Below are 16,565 nucleotides of genomic sequence, written 5' to 3' on the forward strand. Positions count from 1 at the left end.
TTTTATATAATTTCAGGCTGATTAAAAATTTCAAAAATAGTATACGTAATGCCCATATATCCTTCACTGAACTTCTGCAAATGTTAACATATAATCATATACAATTATTAAAACCAGGAAATTAACTGATAAAATGTTATTAACCAAATGTCAGATCTTCAGATTTCACCAATTGACCCACTAATGTCCTTTTTTCTGTCCCAGGATCCCACATTGCATTTCCCTTTTACTCTTCCATCCCCTCCGTTTTATTGAGATATATTTGACATAAAATTGTGTAGTTTAAGGTGTACAGCATGATTTGATACACCTATATTTGCAAAATGATTACCACAGTAAAGTTAGTTAACAAATTCACCACATAATTACAAATTTTTGTGTGTATGTAGTGGAATATTTAAGATCTACTTTCTTAGAAACCTTTTTTTTAAGATTTTATGTACTTGACAGAGAGAGACACAGCGAGAAAGGGAACACAAGCAGGGGGAGCAGCCTGGAGTGGGAGAAGCAGACTTCTGCTGAGCAGGGAGCACAATGTGGGCTCGGTCCCAGGACCCTGGGAACATGACCTCTGCTGAAGGCAGTTGCTTAACAACTGAGCCACTCAGGCACCCCCTTAGCAATTTTTAAGTATATCCAAAATTCCACTATGTATTTACCCAAAGAAAGTGAAAATAGTAATTCAAAAAGATATATGCACCCTTATGTTTTATTGAAGCATTATTTTCAATAGCGAAGATATGGAAGCAACCTAAGTGTCCATCAGTAGACAAAAGGATAAGGAAGATGTGGTCTATATAATACAATGGAATATTACACAGCTATAAAAAGGGATGAGATCATGCAATTTGCAACAACATTGAATGGGCCTAGAAGTTATCATGCTAAGTGAAAGCAGTCAGACTGAAAAAGACAAATACCATATTATTTCACTCATGTGGAATCTAAAAAAGGAATAAATAAACAAAAAGCATAATCAGGTCTATAAATATAGAAAAGTAAGTGATGGTTGCCAGAGGGGAGAGAGATGGCTAAAATGGGGGAAGGGGAGGGGGAATTATAGGCTTCCAGTTATGGAATGAGTAAGTCATGGGAGTAAAGGCACAGCAAAAGGACATAGTCAATGATGTTGTAATAACACATTAAAAAGGTAAGTATAGCAAAATGTATAAACTTTAAGAAGTCTATAATACAGTATTGTTAACTATAGTCACCATGCTATACATTAGATCTCCAGAACTTAATGATCTTATAACTGAGAGTTAATGCCCTTTGATCAACATTTCCCCATCCCCTCTACCTCTAGCCCCCAACAACCACCATTCTACTCTCTGCTTCTGAATTTGGCTTTTTTTTAAAGACTCCACAGATAAGTGAGATCATGTAGTATTTGTCTTTTTTCTGTCTTATTTCATGTAGCACAAATCCTCTCCATGTCATTACAGATTGCAAGATTTCCTTCCTTCTCATAGCTGAATAATATTCCTGTGTGTGTGTGTGTGTGTGTGTGTGTGTGTGTGTGTGTGTGTATCACGTTTTCTTTATCTACTCATCTGTCAGCAGGTATTTAGGATATTTCCGTATCTTGGCTATTGCGAATAATGCTGCAGTGAACATGGAAGTGCAGAAATCTCTTCAAGATAGTGATTTCATTTCCTTTGCATATATACCCCAAACTGGAATTGCTGGATCATATGGTACTTGTACTTTTAATTTTTTTGAGAAACCTCCATACTGTCTTTCATAGTAGCTAGGCCCGTTTACATTCCCAACAATGCACTGGGGATTCCTTTGTCCACATCCATACCAACACTTACCTCTTGTCTTTTTGATGGTAGCTGTTCTAACAAGTGTGGGGTGATTAGCCCAATGTGGGGTTTTTGTGGGTCTTTTTTAAAAAATCATGAAACTCTTTTTTTAAGGATTATTTATTTATTATATTATATCATATTATATATATTATGTATATTACTATATTTGACAGAGATCACAAGTAGGCAGAGGCAGGCAGAGAGAGAGAGAGAGAGGGAGGCTGAGCAGAGAGCCTGATGCTGGGTTTCATCCCAGGACTCTGGGATCATGACCTGAGCCAAAGGCAGAGACTTTAACCCACTGAGCCACCCAGGCACCCCAGCCCATTGTGTTTTTGATTTGCATTTCCCTGATGATTAGTCATGTTAATCATCTTTTCATGTACCTTTTGGCTATTTGTATATATTCTCTGAAAATATTTATTCAGTTCTTCTGCCTATTTTTAATTAGATTATTTGTTTTTTTGCTGCTGAGTTGTAGGGGTTTCTTCTGTATTTTGGATATTAATCCTGTATTTGATAAGCAAATTTTGTCTCCCATTCTGTAGGTTGCCTTTTCTTTCTGTTGACTATTTCTTCTGCTGTGCAAAACGTTTCAGTTTGATGTTGTCCTATTTGCTGACTTGTGTTTTTGGCGTCCTATACAAAAAATTGTTGCCTAGACCAATGTCAGAGAGCTTTCCCCCTATGTTTTCTTATAGGAATTTTATAGTTCAGGTATTACATTTAAGTCCTTAATCCATTTAGAGTTCATTTTTGTGACTGGTGTAAGATAGGGGTCCATTTTCATTCTACCATACGCGAATATCCAGTTTACCCAACACCACTTATTGAAAATACTCTTGTCCCCATTGAGTGTTCTTGGCTCCCTTGTCAAATATTGGGTGACTGCATGTATATGGGTTTATTTCTGGGCCTCAATTCTGATCCATTGGTCTATGTATCTGTTTCTATACCAGTATACTGGTTCCAATAGTATATTGGTTATGATAGCTTTGTAATATAATTTGAAATCAGGAAGTATGATGCCTCCAATTTTGTTCTTTCTCAAGATTGCTTTGGATATTCAGAGTCTTTGTGGTTCCATATAAATTTTAGGATTGTTATTTCTGTGAAAAATGCCATTGGAATTTTGATAGGGAATGCGTTGAATCTATAAATGGCTTTGGGGTATATGAACTTTTTTTTTTTAAACAGTAATCTTATAATTCAAGAATGTAGGATATCTTTACATTTATTTGTATTTTCTTCAATATCTTTCATCTGTATCTTACAGTTTTCAGTACATATCTTTTACCTCCTTGGTTAAATTTATTCATAAGTATTTTATTGTTTTGATGCCATTATAAATGGAATCTTTTTCCTTATTTCTCTTTCAAATATTTCATTGTTAGTATATAGGAATGTGACTGGTGTTGGTATGTTGATTGTGTATCCTGCAGTTTTCCTGAATTCATGTATTAGTTCCAACAGTCGTACTGGTGGAATCTTAATCATTTTCTTCATATAAGGTCATGTCATGTAGAAATAATTTTACTTCTTCCTTTCCATTTTGATATCTTTTCATTCTTTTTCTTGACTAATTGCTCTGGCTATAATTTCTAGTACTATGTTGAATAGAAGTGGTAAGAGTGAGTACCCTTATCTTGTTTCTGGTTTCAGAGGAAAAGCTTTCAGCCTTTCAATGTTGGGCATGATGTTAGCTGTGAGCTTGTCATAAATGGCCTTTATGATGTTTGGATATATTTCTTCTCCACCCAGTTTGTTGAGAAGTCCACATTGCATTTAATGGTCATGTCTCTTTCATCTCCAATCTGATTGTTCCTTAGTCTTTCATGACACTGACACTTTGAAAATTACTGGTCAGTTATTTTGTAGAATGTCCCTTACTTTGAACTTGTCTGCTGTTTCCCAATGATTAAATTTACTATCTATTGTGTATTTCTGACAAGAATACCACAGAAATGGTATTGTGTCCTTCTTTGCCTCCTGTCACATAATGAGGCACATGATGTTCATGTCTTATTACTGATGGTTTTTAATTTTGCTTACTTGGTTAAGATAGTGTCTGCCAAGCTTCTCCTTTTAAAGTTACTATTTTCCCTTTGTAAGTATTATCTTATAGAGAGATACTTGGAGGCTATGCATATGTTCTGTTTCTCATGCTTTTAGCCACTAATTTTAGTAATCAATGTCTTTTCCTTGTAATAATTATTACTGAAATGTGTGCCAAATGGTAATTTTCTATTTCCATCCTTCTTTCTATGTTAATTAAGCTTCTATTTTAAGGAAAAGCTATCCTTTCTCTATTTATTCAATTATTTATATAAAATAGTGTAGACTCATAAATATTTCTTTTATTCCGTAATGTTATTCTCATGATTTATTCATTGTTTAGATTGTTGTAGATTTGGTCATTGGGAACTCCCTCAAGGTAGTTTCTATGTTCTTTCAACATGCTTCATTATTTTTTTTTTGAGCACTTTCTGGTACCACAAGATGTTCTAAGCCAGGGATTGGCAAAATTTTCTGTAAAGGTTCTGATAGTAAATATTTTAGGCGTTGAAGGCCTTAAGTCTCTGCTGCATTGGGAGGGGGGGATGTTTGACTTAAAACCCTTTAAAAATGTGAAAACCACTCTTAACTATTGATTTGACTTGCAAGCTGTAGTTTGCTGACCCCTAGGCTACAAGAGGTTAATCTTATATTCTCCTTGCTCTAACCCTAGAATCATCCAGGGCGGTCAGTAGCTTTTTAGAGAACAGGACTTAAAAACCAGGATCCTGGGCATTAGGTATGATCATTGCTATGGGAATGTCATTGTTATTAGCCCTTTCAGTGAACAAAGCTAGGAAATATGTGTACGTACTCAGACAAATATACACACACATCTATGTACATTTATCTATCTATTTGAAAAACAGTGAGCTTGATACTGATACATCTGATTGTACTCAAACACCACAGAGTTTATTCTAGCCTTCCCCTTTCCTTATTTGTAACTCACAATTTCACTAACAAGTGTCTTTTTGTCTTTAGCCTTATAGGGTATAGTCAAAATACTGTTTTCCAAAGTTACTTTGGTTAAGTTCTTTTCTTCCCCACTGTTTCCAGGATGGTTCTATATTTCTTCTGTTATGTAATTATTCATCTGTTACTGTTTGTACTCCATTTGAGGAACTCCCTCTACCTTCCTGTTTGTTTTTTTAAAGTTTGTGTACCTATCTATGCATATGAAAAACCATAGGTAATTTTTTAAAGCACCCAGGTGATTGAAATGCAAAGCCAGGTTTAAGGATGGAAAAGCAGCAGAAGACATAACTTTTGTTTTTAAGGGGGCTATAATCTAAGTGGAAGTAAGCACACATCTGAATAAAAGAGTAATAAATCAGTTTAATAAGGTCATATATGCCTTATGTAAGACATAGCCTAATCATATAATTATTAAAGGAATAGGGAATGAGCATAATAATCAGAATATGATAGACAAGAAAGGCTTCTTAGATGTGAGTGTTGAATTTTGTCTTAAGAGAGGGGTGAAATCATCCTAAAATTGCCATTTCTTTTTAAAGATGAGAATCTCCAGCTGGTAAACCATGAAGCAAGTTCCGTGGCAGTGGATGTTGTTCCTCATGTTGACAATCCAACCTTTGAAGAAGATGAAACTCCTGATGAAGAGACTGCTGTTCGGGAAATTAAATCCTAAAATCTGTGTCAATAGAAAACTTGAAACCTTAGTAATAACAGAACTGCCAATCAGGGCCTAGTTTACTATTAATGAACTGGATAAACTTAAATAAGAATGATACTGAAAGTGCTGAGATGACTAATATTATGCTATAGTTAAATTACTTAAAATATTTAATCTATTAACTTTTTCCACAAACTCATAATGTTTTTCATAGGCAAGTTTCCTCTCAATAGTGATAGCAACATTTTTAAACATTTAAAACTCTCTTCAAGTAGTCATGTTTTTCATGTATAACAATTTTCTTATAAAACACGTTGCTTTTAAAATGTGGAGTAGCTGTAATCACTTTATTTTATGATAGTATCTTAATTAAAAATGCTACTATTTTAGCTTGGGCTATATGTGTCAGGGTTTTTCTCCAGGTGCTTATATTGATCTGGAATTGTAATGTAAAAAGCAATGCAAACTTAGGCTAGTACTTCATGAAATGTCTCTTTAGGCTACATTAAGTTGATAGAACAAGATTAAAGCAAAATATTCGTTTTAACAATTTCTTTTTAAAATTAGGCTAAATGTACTTCATGTGAGTGTTGAGCATAGTTTATCAGAGAATATGGACTGGACTGCATTGATTGGTATATTAATGACACCGATTTGATATAAGATTATAGATAAAAATTTCCTTATAAAAATGCTGTATAACTATTTCTTAATTATGGGATTTTCAAAAGCAGAATATATAAATTACCATACTATTTGAAAATGATAATGAGTAAGTCACACAAAAATTGGTAATTTGTCTTTGTATGAATAGTCTGCAGAAATTAGTCTGTAGAAAATGTTTTCCAAACAATGTCAACTTTGAAAATTGAGTTTACATTTTACCTAAATGAGCTAAAATTACATTAGGTAAACTAAAATTCTGTCCATATAGCTATAAATTTTGTGAACACATTTTCTTGGTGTTTGAAAAAGAATTGGGGGGGGGGGAGAATTCCAGGTGCCTTAATATAAAGTTTGAAGCTTTCATCCACCAAAGTGAAATAAAGCTACTTAAAAATGCACTTTATTTGTATTCTGTGTGGCTTATCTTGGTTTTAAAGTTGTGTTTCCAGTGCAAATCCCAGCAGAATTTAGGCAAAAGCTGAACAGACATGTATTTTTGTTTGCTAAATGTAGAATGGACAAAACCATTGCATTCTTGTACACTGATTTGAAATGCTGTAAATATTTCCCGATTTGTATTGATTCTCTTTAAATATAAAATGTAAATAAAATATTCCAATAAAAGTTTGTGTCTGGTGTTTAGTTCAGTTAGCCTATACTATTCATATGTGATTGGATTTGGGAGGAAAAAATGGTTGATATAAATGGTCATTGATATCTTTGATGAATAAAACCTAAAACTTTAGTATGATATTTATTTACACATTTCATTAGAGAGGAATTGATGTCATTGTAATATAATTGAACTACCATGAATTATTTCAATGTCAGTATGGTAAATAATGAGCTTGACCACTGCTAATACAAGTTTAGTAAAACACATTGATGCCCATCCTCTTTATACTACCCAAGACGTAAACCCATTTTATTACTTTAAAGTTTTCTTCTCCTTCGGCATTCTCTTTGGCAATATGGTTGTTGGGATGCTGTTAATGAGTTAAGTGCATCTCTTTTGTCAAACATGGGAAGAGTAAACATGCTTGGGACACCTCAGAGCCATGATTATCAAACCAGGATACACATATGTCTTGGATGCACATATGTCTTATGAGGCAATATGCCAGGTGTATTTATGTGATGCCACACGATAAACTTGACCTATATTCTTATTTCTTGTTCTGTGGGGGGTTCTTTTTGGGGTGGAATTTATAATTTTTAACCTTTCAACATCTGTATTGAAGTCTAACATACAAAAAATTGCCCATTATAAATGTAGAGTTCCACAGTGCTTGTCAAACGTATAGAGTAGTGCAACTGTCCCTGCAATCCAGTTTTAGAACTTTCTATCACTGCAAAAAGTTCCCTCATACCTATTTTCAGTTAATTTCTGCTTCCATTCCAAGCCTCAGGCAACGATCAGTCTGCTTTCTATCTAGATTTACTTATTCTGGACATTTCACATAAATGGAACCATACAGTAGGTGTGTGCTCTTTTGTGACTGGTTTCTTCCATTAAGAATATTTCCAAGGCTCATTCATGTTTAAAGCATGCATCAGCACCTCATTCCTTTTCATTGATGAATGATATTCCATTGTATGGATATTCCACATTTGGTTATCTGTCAGTTAATGAACACTTGGATTGTTCCCACTTTTTGTCCATTATGGATAATGCTGCTATGAATATGTGCAAGTCTCTGTGTAGATGTGTTTTTTATTCTCTTCAGCATATACAAAGGAGAGGAATTCCATGTCACTTGTGAATTTTCTTCCTTTTTTGATAACATAGTTTGAGCAACAGACTTATTACATAATTATCAAAATATAAACTGATTAACAGTGGCAGGAGAAACATGTAGAGAGAGTCTCCAACTTGAGTGGTTTTCAGAGAGTTCATTTATAGGTTTAGCAAAAGTTAATTTGTATTATCTTACAAACAATCATAATGGTTCCCAGGCATTTAAAGACACACTTGGGATGCAGGAACATTCCTTTCCCCTCACCCCCATCAAGCTTTTGTTCATTTATTATTTTAATTAAGCTCTGTAACATATGGAGAAATTTTATCACCCTAGGCTGTAACAAATATTGAGGTTTTTACTCATTGCCTCTTCTGCTTGCAGTGAATTTTTTAAAATTTTTAAACATTAAAATATATAAAAATTTATATTTACATACTATGTAAGAAATTTATTATGGTGGACTCTTTGACCTCCATAGATACATGTCCATTGTCCTCTACATTAGAGCTAATTTGGTGAAAAGATTGATAAATACTCCCCACTAGTTCTTTTTTTCTTCAAAAACATCATGAATGTGAGACACTTGTGGACATACTTTGATTTTGATGGTTAGAGTGGTGTATATATAAATAGGATTTAACATGGATAGCAGCAATTTCTCCTTCAACCAATACCCTAGTTCTCAAACAATGCCTTAGAAAAATGTAATGGGCATGTCCTGATACAAACTTTTTTTTAAAGATTTTATTTATTTGACAGAGATCACAAGTAGGCAGAGAGGCAGGTAGGGAGGGGTGGGGGGAGGCAGGCTCCCTGCTGAGCAGAGAGCCGATGCGGGACTTGATCCCAGGACCCTGAGATCATGACTTGAGCTGAAGGCAGAGGCTTAACCCACTGAGCCACCCAGGTGCCCCTGATACAAACTTTTTAAAAAAGCAATTCAGTCATCCAAAATTCTTTAACAGGGCTTATTTTTTTTAAAGGTGCCTATGTAGGTCTTAATGGAAACATGATTAATTGCCCCGAAGTTGTTGTAGAGTTTGATTTTCAAATATCTAATTTGCTTAAATCAATAAACCTAAAACTTTAATGTGCTTACAAATTACCTAGAGATCTTGTTAAAATGCACATTCTGATTCAGCAGGTCTGGGATGGGGTCTGAGATTCTGAGTTTCTAGCAAGCTCCTGGATGACACAGATATTGCTGGTCCACGGTCCAGATTTTGAGCAGCAAACCTTTAAATGGTTCTCCCCCAGCAGTGCTCCACCTGTTTTGAATCTTACTGTTTCTAAACCTGCTACAGGCAGGCTGTAAAACATCAACTAAGATTGTGAAATTCATTTCAAATAAGAATCCAGTAGAGTCTTTAAGAGCTTCAGCTTTTCCATGGCACAAGGTTTTGAATTGCTATTTAGGGTTTTCCAGTACCTATTTACTATTTAGGGTTTTTCACATAGGTGTTTCAGGCTATGATGTAGAAGGTTGAGTCAGCTGAACTATTGACTGCTAGATAAATGAGGTTTTATCTCTGCATTGCACAACATTATTTCCATAAATATGTGGCTTCAATAAATCAGAAAACAAGAAGCAGACAGATAAGGTGAGATGCTGTTAGAGTATACCCGGAAAGTGATGTGAGGCGAATCTGAAGTGGTGATAGGATGGGATGGACTTTTGAAAAAGAAGTAGAGCAGGGAGAGTAGGTGAGTGTGTCGGGGTGAGGGGGGGCGGGCAATGATGGTGGTGAGATTCAGAAGTTCAAGAATATTCCAAGATTCTTAGCTTGATCATCTTGGTAAGCAGTGGTGTTCTGAACTATGAGAACCTAGAAGGATAAATAACTTCGGGCAGGGGAAACATTGAAGAATTAAGTTCGGCTTTGGACATGTATTTGAAGTATCTACATAGCATATGCACAGGTAGTATAGTGTCATATTTTGTAGTCAGACAAATCTAGATTCAAACCCCAACTCTGTTGCTTATTTAGCTATGTGATCTTAGCAAGTTATTTAACTCCTCTGAGACTCCTGTTCATCTCTAAAGTAAGGATGTAAAAATGTGCAAGTTTATTAATAAGGATTAAATCAATATTATACAGAGGAACCATCCAGTTTCGGATAGCCCTTGTCACAGTTGTAACCATTAAGTATATTGGGGGAAATGTGGTTTGATGAGGAAGAAAATTAAAAGAAGAAGGAAAGGTAAAAGGGACACTTTTCACCTCTCTGGTACATTTACCAATCTTACCAGGAACATAAGAAATTATCTTTCTTAGTATATACCCAAATTGGGATGGCTTTCCCCAAAGATACATTGCAGTTTGGGCTCTGGGAAGATTGCCTCTTCCCATCTTTTCCAGAAAGCTGCCTTGGGACTGTTTACCACCTTTTAGCAGTAGAGAATCCCAAAATGATCCTTTTATCACCCCCAAGAAAAAAATCCCTCTTGTTGCACACACCTGCCTCCCTTGAGGTGGCCCATATCTTGGCAGGTTTAAGCCAGAGGCACTCCTCCAAGGCACAGTTCTTTCGCTCCATCTTGGCATCTGGTTATGCCCCACCCCATTTTTTTTTTTAACGAAATGGCCTTGAGGCTTTATTCTTAAAACAGCATACCAAGAACCCCCTTTTTAAATATACATTGCCCCCCAACTCCGTCTTCTTACAAAACCGTTTTTGAGTTCAGTGCACTGTTTAATTCTGGTGGTCTCACTTATTTAAATAAATAAAAACACCCCTCAAATATTTCCTCACTGCGATGCCATACAAATCACTGACCTCATTCACCTTAGTGCTTAAGCAGATGCCAAGGTACAAAAAGGTGAAGGCCACTCTGAAAGGGATTTTTTTTCCTTAGAGAGTTTAATAAAAGGGGAAAATATTTATAAATTGTTTAGATCCTGAAAAGTAGAGTCAGAGAAGACGTATTCTGTGGCTGATTACAATAGTTAAATAAACAGATAGGGGTGGCAATGGGGAGCGGGAGGCGCCCATGGCGTTAATAAAATCCTGCGGATTCTGGAGATTTTATGGTCCTCCTGTATGCGCAGAAAGAACTTAATCTAAGATTTTGAATTAGACAAGGAGTTGTATCAGACGCTACTCACTGAGTGACCTTGGGTAAGTCACCTCACCCGTCTGTGCTCTTGTTTATTTATGTACGAAGTGGGAAATAATATCCACTTCGCAAGACTTCTGTGAGACTTACGTGAGATGATGTATATGAAATCGCTTTAGTGCAAAGTAAGAACTCATTAAATGTCAGCGCTGCAACTGCTGCTTCCCGGAATGGGCCGTTAATGACTCCAACATTCCAGAAACTTCGTTTTCTACAGTTTACCACCCTCGGCTGTAAACGCATGAGAAGAAACAACACATTCATACCTGAGGCTCACTTATTTGAACAAAAACCTCTTTAAACTTTAAATAGGCAAAATACACTTAAGCGGTGGCGGGACGCTCTTTGAAAGCCCCCCCAAGCCCGTTCTCATCGCTGTGGATTGTGGGGAATGTAGTCCCCAGCTCTCATTGTTTGAGCACAGAAAAGCGAGTAGAAAACTACAACTCCCAGGAGGCAAAGAAGCGGGACTATTTCCCAGTCGGGCGGTAGAGCTGTAGGAGGGAATTGGCAATCTCACTGCCTACGTGGGAGAGAAGGGAGGGTTGGGGGAAGTGGAAAACCTGAACCCAAGCCGCTGCTGCCTGAGGAAGATTTGGTGGGAGGAGAAGTAGAGGGAAATACACGGGCGGAGGGTAAGGTGAGGAGGGCATCTGGGTCGCTGCTGCCGGGCGGCACAAAGTTCGCGATGTGGTTGAAGCCTGAGGAAGTGCTCCTGAAAAACGCGCTGAAGCTGTGGCTGACGGAAAGATCCAACGACTACTTCGTGCTGCAGCGGCGTCGGGGCTACGGTGAGGAAGGCGGAGGGGGTCTCACAGGTAAGCTGCGGCCACCCCCACCCACCTCGGGGCCGTGCTCGCTGGTACTTAAAAGGCGGTGAGGGAAAACTGTTACTCGTCGCCACCCGCCGCCCGATTTTATACCCCAGCGGAGGGGTTGGGGTTCTCCTCCCGCCACCACCTTTCCGTCGCCCTCCCTGAGTCCTGACAGTGTCTCACCGGGCGAGCCACTGCTCTTTGGGTGGGAGGAGGAGAGGTTGGAGGGGTCCTTTCTGAGGCGGAAGAACAATCAGAGGCGGAGAAGGGGTTTTTAGGCAAAGTACCTGCCGGGTCTCTTCCCACGGGGGAGGAGGCTGATGACGAGTGTTAGTCCTCGACAGGTAGCATTGAGGCTGGTGACAGGGGCCAGTTCGCAGTTGTGGACTTAACTTTTTATACAGAATTCCCTATCAATAATCACCGTCCTGGGGAGTGCGGGTGTGTGTGGTGTGCGTGTGTGTGTGTGGGCGGGGAGGATGGTGAGGAGAAAGGGAGGAGCCCCAGTCACATCCTGAGGGATGGGCTTCAAATGAGAGATTAAGAAGGGGGGTGGTGAGCGGATCGGAGTGGCGGGGGGCGAGGGATAGGTCTCAGAATTGCTGACCTCTCCAAATTTAGCATCTTTTACTTTGTCACCCCGTTTTCAGTCCTTGGGATCTTATTTCGGAGTAACCTCCGTAATTCATTTCCCTCTCGGGGGTTTGGCGCTGCCGTTTCTTTCGAAGCCACGATCGTAAGCAAACCGGTGAAACAAATGGAAGTTTAACTCTGGCCGCCTAAAATCCATCCTGCCTTCAGTGATTTGATTTGCAAATCCAGAATTGTCCCTTGGTCAAGTGTTGAAAGCCTCCAGAAAATTTTATTTTGAGACCTTCCGTCTGGGGCGGGGGCATTCAAACTTTTGGACATGGGGGAACGCAGAGCTCTTTTTGGTGACAATTTGCAGTTTGGTATGGTGGCCTTGAAGTGGTGGGCCAGACTCCGTTTAGGCAGCGTGATGTAGCGGGAAGAGGGAAGAATACAAAAATCTGCATTTTAGACGTCCTCATGTCTTGTTGAATGGCATTCGACAAATTCTTTAATTTATTCAACCATAAACGCCTGCTCTGTGCCACATGGAATGCTAGTGTACAAAGACAATTAAGATTCACTTCCCGGCCTTTGAATTCATTGCTCATTATCTGGATAAGGGGGGAGAGGGTCGGGTTAGGGGCAAGTAACCAGTAAACCAGGCAAATTATAATTATAACCAGTAACTAGTAAATCAGGCAAATTATAATTAGAACCTTTTCAAGGTGAGGTGGAGAGAATTCTGGGGTTCTACAGGATTTTTTTTTAATTTTGCAAGATCTCTTCAACTCATCCAGCTTCTAAAAAGACCCTCTTGAGAATATGGCAACAAAAATTGCCTTGTTAAACTTCAGGTTTTGTCATTTTCTGATTTTTAAAAAAAAAAATTACAAGTGTTATTTTGCAGAGGATCCTTTCTATTTAATAGATGGATATATTTTCCAGATTAACATTTGAAAATCAATCTTGATAAATACCAAGTGACACAATTTACCCTCTTCAGTCCATGGAGAACAGGTCAGAGTATATTTAAAATAGATCTTTATAGCCCTGTGTCACAGCATAATATTTTGGTTCCCCATTTTATTTGGCCAGAATTTTTATGGTGCTCTTTTTCACATTACCAGAGAAGTATATTTCACTTCGTACAACTGCGTTCCTGAAAAATAATAGGTAAATCAGATTCGTGAGAATCAGATCAGTGTAATGTAGTATGAAATAGTTTTTCACTTGTTGCAAATTTCCTTTAAATAATCATTCCTTGTTTTCTGTTTTTAGTTTTTCATTTGACATGTTTTCTTAAAACATGGACCAGTTGCACCAGTTTCTCTATTCCACCCACTCCCATGTACTCTTCAAATGCATATCTGTAGAATAAGAGATTTGTCTGCAGAAATAAACCAAGATTTCTATCACACGTGTATGTTGAGAATAGCCATAACCCCTAATGTGGTCAGTGTGTCTGTCTGCTTGATTATTTTACCTGTGGTATTTTCAAAATGCTTGAAATTTCCACATAAGTGCTGCCACTATATTCCATGTAAATTAAGCAAAATTGGTCAGAAAGGAGCAGAGGTGTTTTTAAGGTTTGTTTGGTTCTTTTTGTTCCAGAGGACAAGTGTGTGCTGATTTTCATAACTGCTCAATTACTGTATTCTTACTTAAAATTGTGAAGCCAAGAGCTTTGCTATGCTTTGCTATGCTTTACTGCAAATCCACATTTGGATTAGCTCTCACAGGAGTTTGACTGGGTGCCAGCATAAGCTTGCCTTTGTCTGTTTTGTTTGCTGAAATTCAAAGTTATGTCCTACCCCTTTAAATGATTCCTTTATACATTCTGTTTAATGGAGATAATAACCATCTAGAAATGTTAATAGTTGTACTTTCTTTAAGATTTTATTTCATTGTTATGTGATAATTGGCAATAATCACCAGCAATGTAATGACTTGAGCTGTGACTTGGTGAAGTTAGTTGACTCTTTTTTTTCTAATAATGGAATTGGAGCAACAGAGAACTCTAGGGTGGTTATAACAGGAGACCGATATGTAAGTTAGAACTCCAAGGTCCTTTTCTAAATATCTGAAACATCTCTAATGGATATCTGGTAGATTACTTATTTGGCTAATTTATCTTACTTAATTGTCCTGGTTCACAACAGGGTAGGATGTCTTGTGGAAATTTTGTTATACATAAAGCTTATTTTATAAAGTAATTTTCTTACATCTAGAGAAGTAATTCACCCATCTGGATTTTTGCAGGTATCTTACATTATCCTTTGATCCTCCTGGCTGATAAGGGTAATGACTTTGCTGTGGCATCTAAATTTAGCACCTGGCTTTATGTAATTGAAAATAATGTATGCATATTTGGCTTGTTAAGCAGAAATCAACAATTTGCTCTGCTTGGTAGATTGGAACTACTACATGAGTGGAATTATGGGGCTGCATTCTAGTATATGGGAATTAGGAAGACCTGACAATCAGGAAGCTTTAATTTAGATTATTTGTTGAGACTATTTTATTCTTGAATATTCCATATCTGAAAAGTGTAAGCGGGTTCTTGTGTGTTAGATTGATAATCTCCCTTCAGTAGACCTTGTTTGGGGGTTGTAGAACAAAACTAAAAAGTAAAATTTATTAAAATTGAGAAGTTTTAGACATTCTGTTTTCTTATCTCCTCTTTCATCTTGGCACCATTACTTTGGAATTAAATCAGATGTAAAAACTAGAACAAAGTAACATTTTAAATGAGCTTTCCATTTCAAAATGTTTTGTGATATTTATATAACCTTAACAAATCACCATGTAAATGATTCATCATAATTATACACACACATAATAATAAGGTAGCCTTTTAAAGAATTTCTTTTTTTTTAAATTTATTTGACAGATCACAAGTAGGCAGAGAGGCAGGCAGAGAGAGACAGGAGGAAGAGGCAGGCTCCCTGCTGAGCAGAGAGCCCCAATGCGGGACTCGATCCCAGGACCCTGAGATCATGACCTGAGCCGAAGGCAGAGGCTTTAACCACTGAGCCACCCAGGCGCCCCTAAAGAATTTCTTAATGACCATCTGTCAAAAATACAAGGCTTTCTCTCTTTTTTCCCCACTCCCAGCTCAAGGAGCCCATCTCTGAAAATGTTCTCACTTTTTCTTAGCAAACTATGCCTGCATTCCATGTTCACAAAGGAGCTATCTGATAAAACTTTTGGCTTCCCAGGTGCTTTATTATTGGGACGAGAGTACGCAAATAGTGGCCATGATACCACATTTTAGATAAGGAAATATCAACCCCCCCCCCCACACTGTAAATTAATAAATATTATTTTGACTTATTGAAGAGAAAATCCCATAGGGCAAACCTCAGGAGGACAAATCACACCGTGTGCTTCCTTCCTTTACTCCCTCCCTAGAACATTTTGATGCACGTGAAATCAAGTAAAAAATTACAGTTCACCCTTGAACAATGTGGAGGTTAGATATGCCTTGCCTTCCCACCCCCACCCTGCCATGTGCAGTCACAAATCCACATATAAATTTTGACTCTCCCAAAATTTAACTACTCATACCCTACCATTGACAGGAAGCCTTACCAATAACATAAATAGTAAATTAACCTATATTTTGCGTATAGTATATTGTATTCTTCCAATAAAGTAAACTAGAGAAAAGAGAGTGTTATTAAATCATAAGAAAGAATAAATACATTTGTATCACTGCACTGTATGTATGGGTAAAAATCCACGTATAAGTGGGCCTGCACAGTTCAAACCCATGTTATTCAAGGGTCAAGTGTACTTTATAATTTTCTTTTCATGTGTACTTTAAAGATGGATAAAATTAACAACATAGGAAGGAACAGATGTTGTCGAGGATGTGGAGAAAGGGGAACGCTTTTGTGCTATTGGTGGGAATGCAAACTGGTGCAGCCGCTCTGGAAAACAGTATGGAGGTTCCTCAAAAAGTTAAAAATAGAGCTACCCTACAGTCCAGCAATTGCACTATTAGGTATTTACCCCCAAAATACAAAAATACTGATTCAGAGGGGCACATGCACGCTGATGTTTATAATAGCATTATCAACAATAGCCAAATTATAGAAAGAGCCCAAATGTCTACCATCAACTGATGAGTAGATGAAGAACTTGTGG

At 37.4% G+C, this 16,565-nt stretch overlaps 2 protein-coding genes across 4 annotated transcripts in view; both read left to right on the forward strand.

Annotated features, from left to right (window-relative positions):
- RNF128 (ring finger protein 128) overlaps positions 1-6,792 on the forward strand; it is a 100,206-nt gene extending 93,414 nt beyond the window's left edge. For both annotated transcript variants that reach the window (XM_032837086.1, XM_032837085.1), the window contains exon 7: positions 5,384-6,792. In XM_032837086.1, coding sequence (XP_032692977.1) covers positions 5,384-5,517 — 134 coding nt within the window. In that variant the 3' untranslated portion in view covers positions 5,518-6,792. The remainder of the gene's footprint in view (positions 1-5,383) is intronic.
- A 4,731-nt stretch (positions 6,793-11,523) lies between these two features.
- TBC1D8B (TBC1 domain family member 8B) overlaps positions 11,524-16,565 on the forward strand; it is a 56,548-nt gene continuing 51,506 nt past the window's right edge. For both annotated transcript variants that reach the window (XM_032837076.1, XM_032837077.1), the window contains exon 1: positions 11,524-11,846. In XM_032837076.1, the coding sequence (XP_032692967.1) occupies positions 11,717-11,846 (130 nt within the window). In that variant the 5' untranslated portion in view covers positions 11,524-11,716. The remainder of the gene's footprint in view (positions 11,847-16,565) is intronic.

This window comes from Lontra canadensis, unplaced genomic scaffold, assembly GCF_010015895.1.
Source record: "Lontra canadensis isolate GAN:19392208 unplaced genomic scaffold, GSC_riverotter_1.0 scaffold96, whole genome shotgun sequence".
Classification (NCBI taxonomy): domain Eukaryota; kingdom Metazoa; phylum Chordata; class Mammalia; order Carnivora; family Mustelidae; genus Lontra; species Lontra canadensis.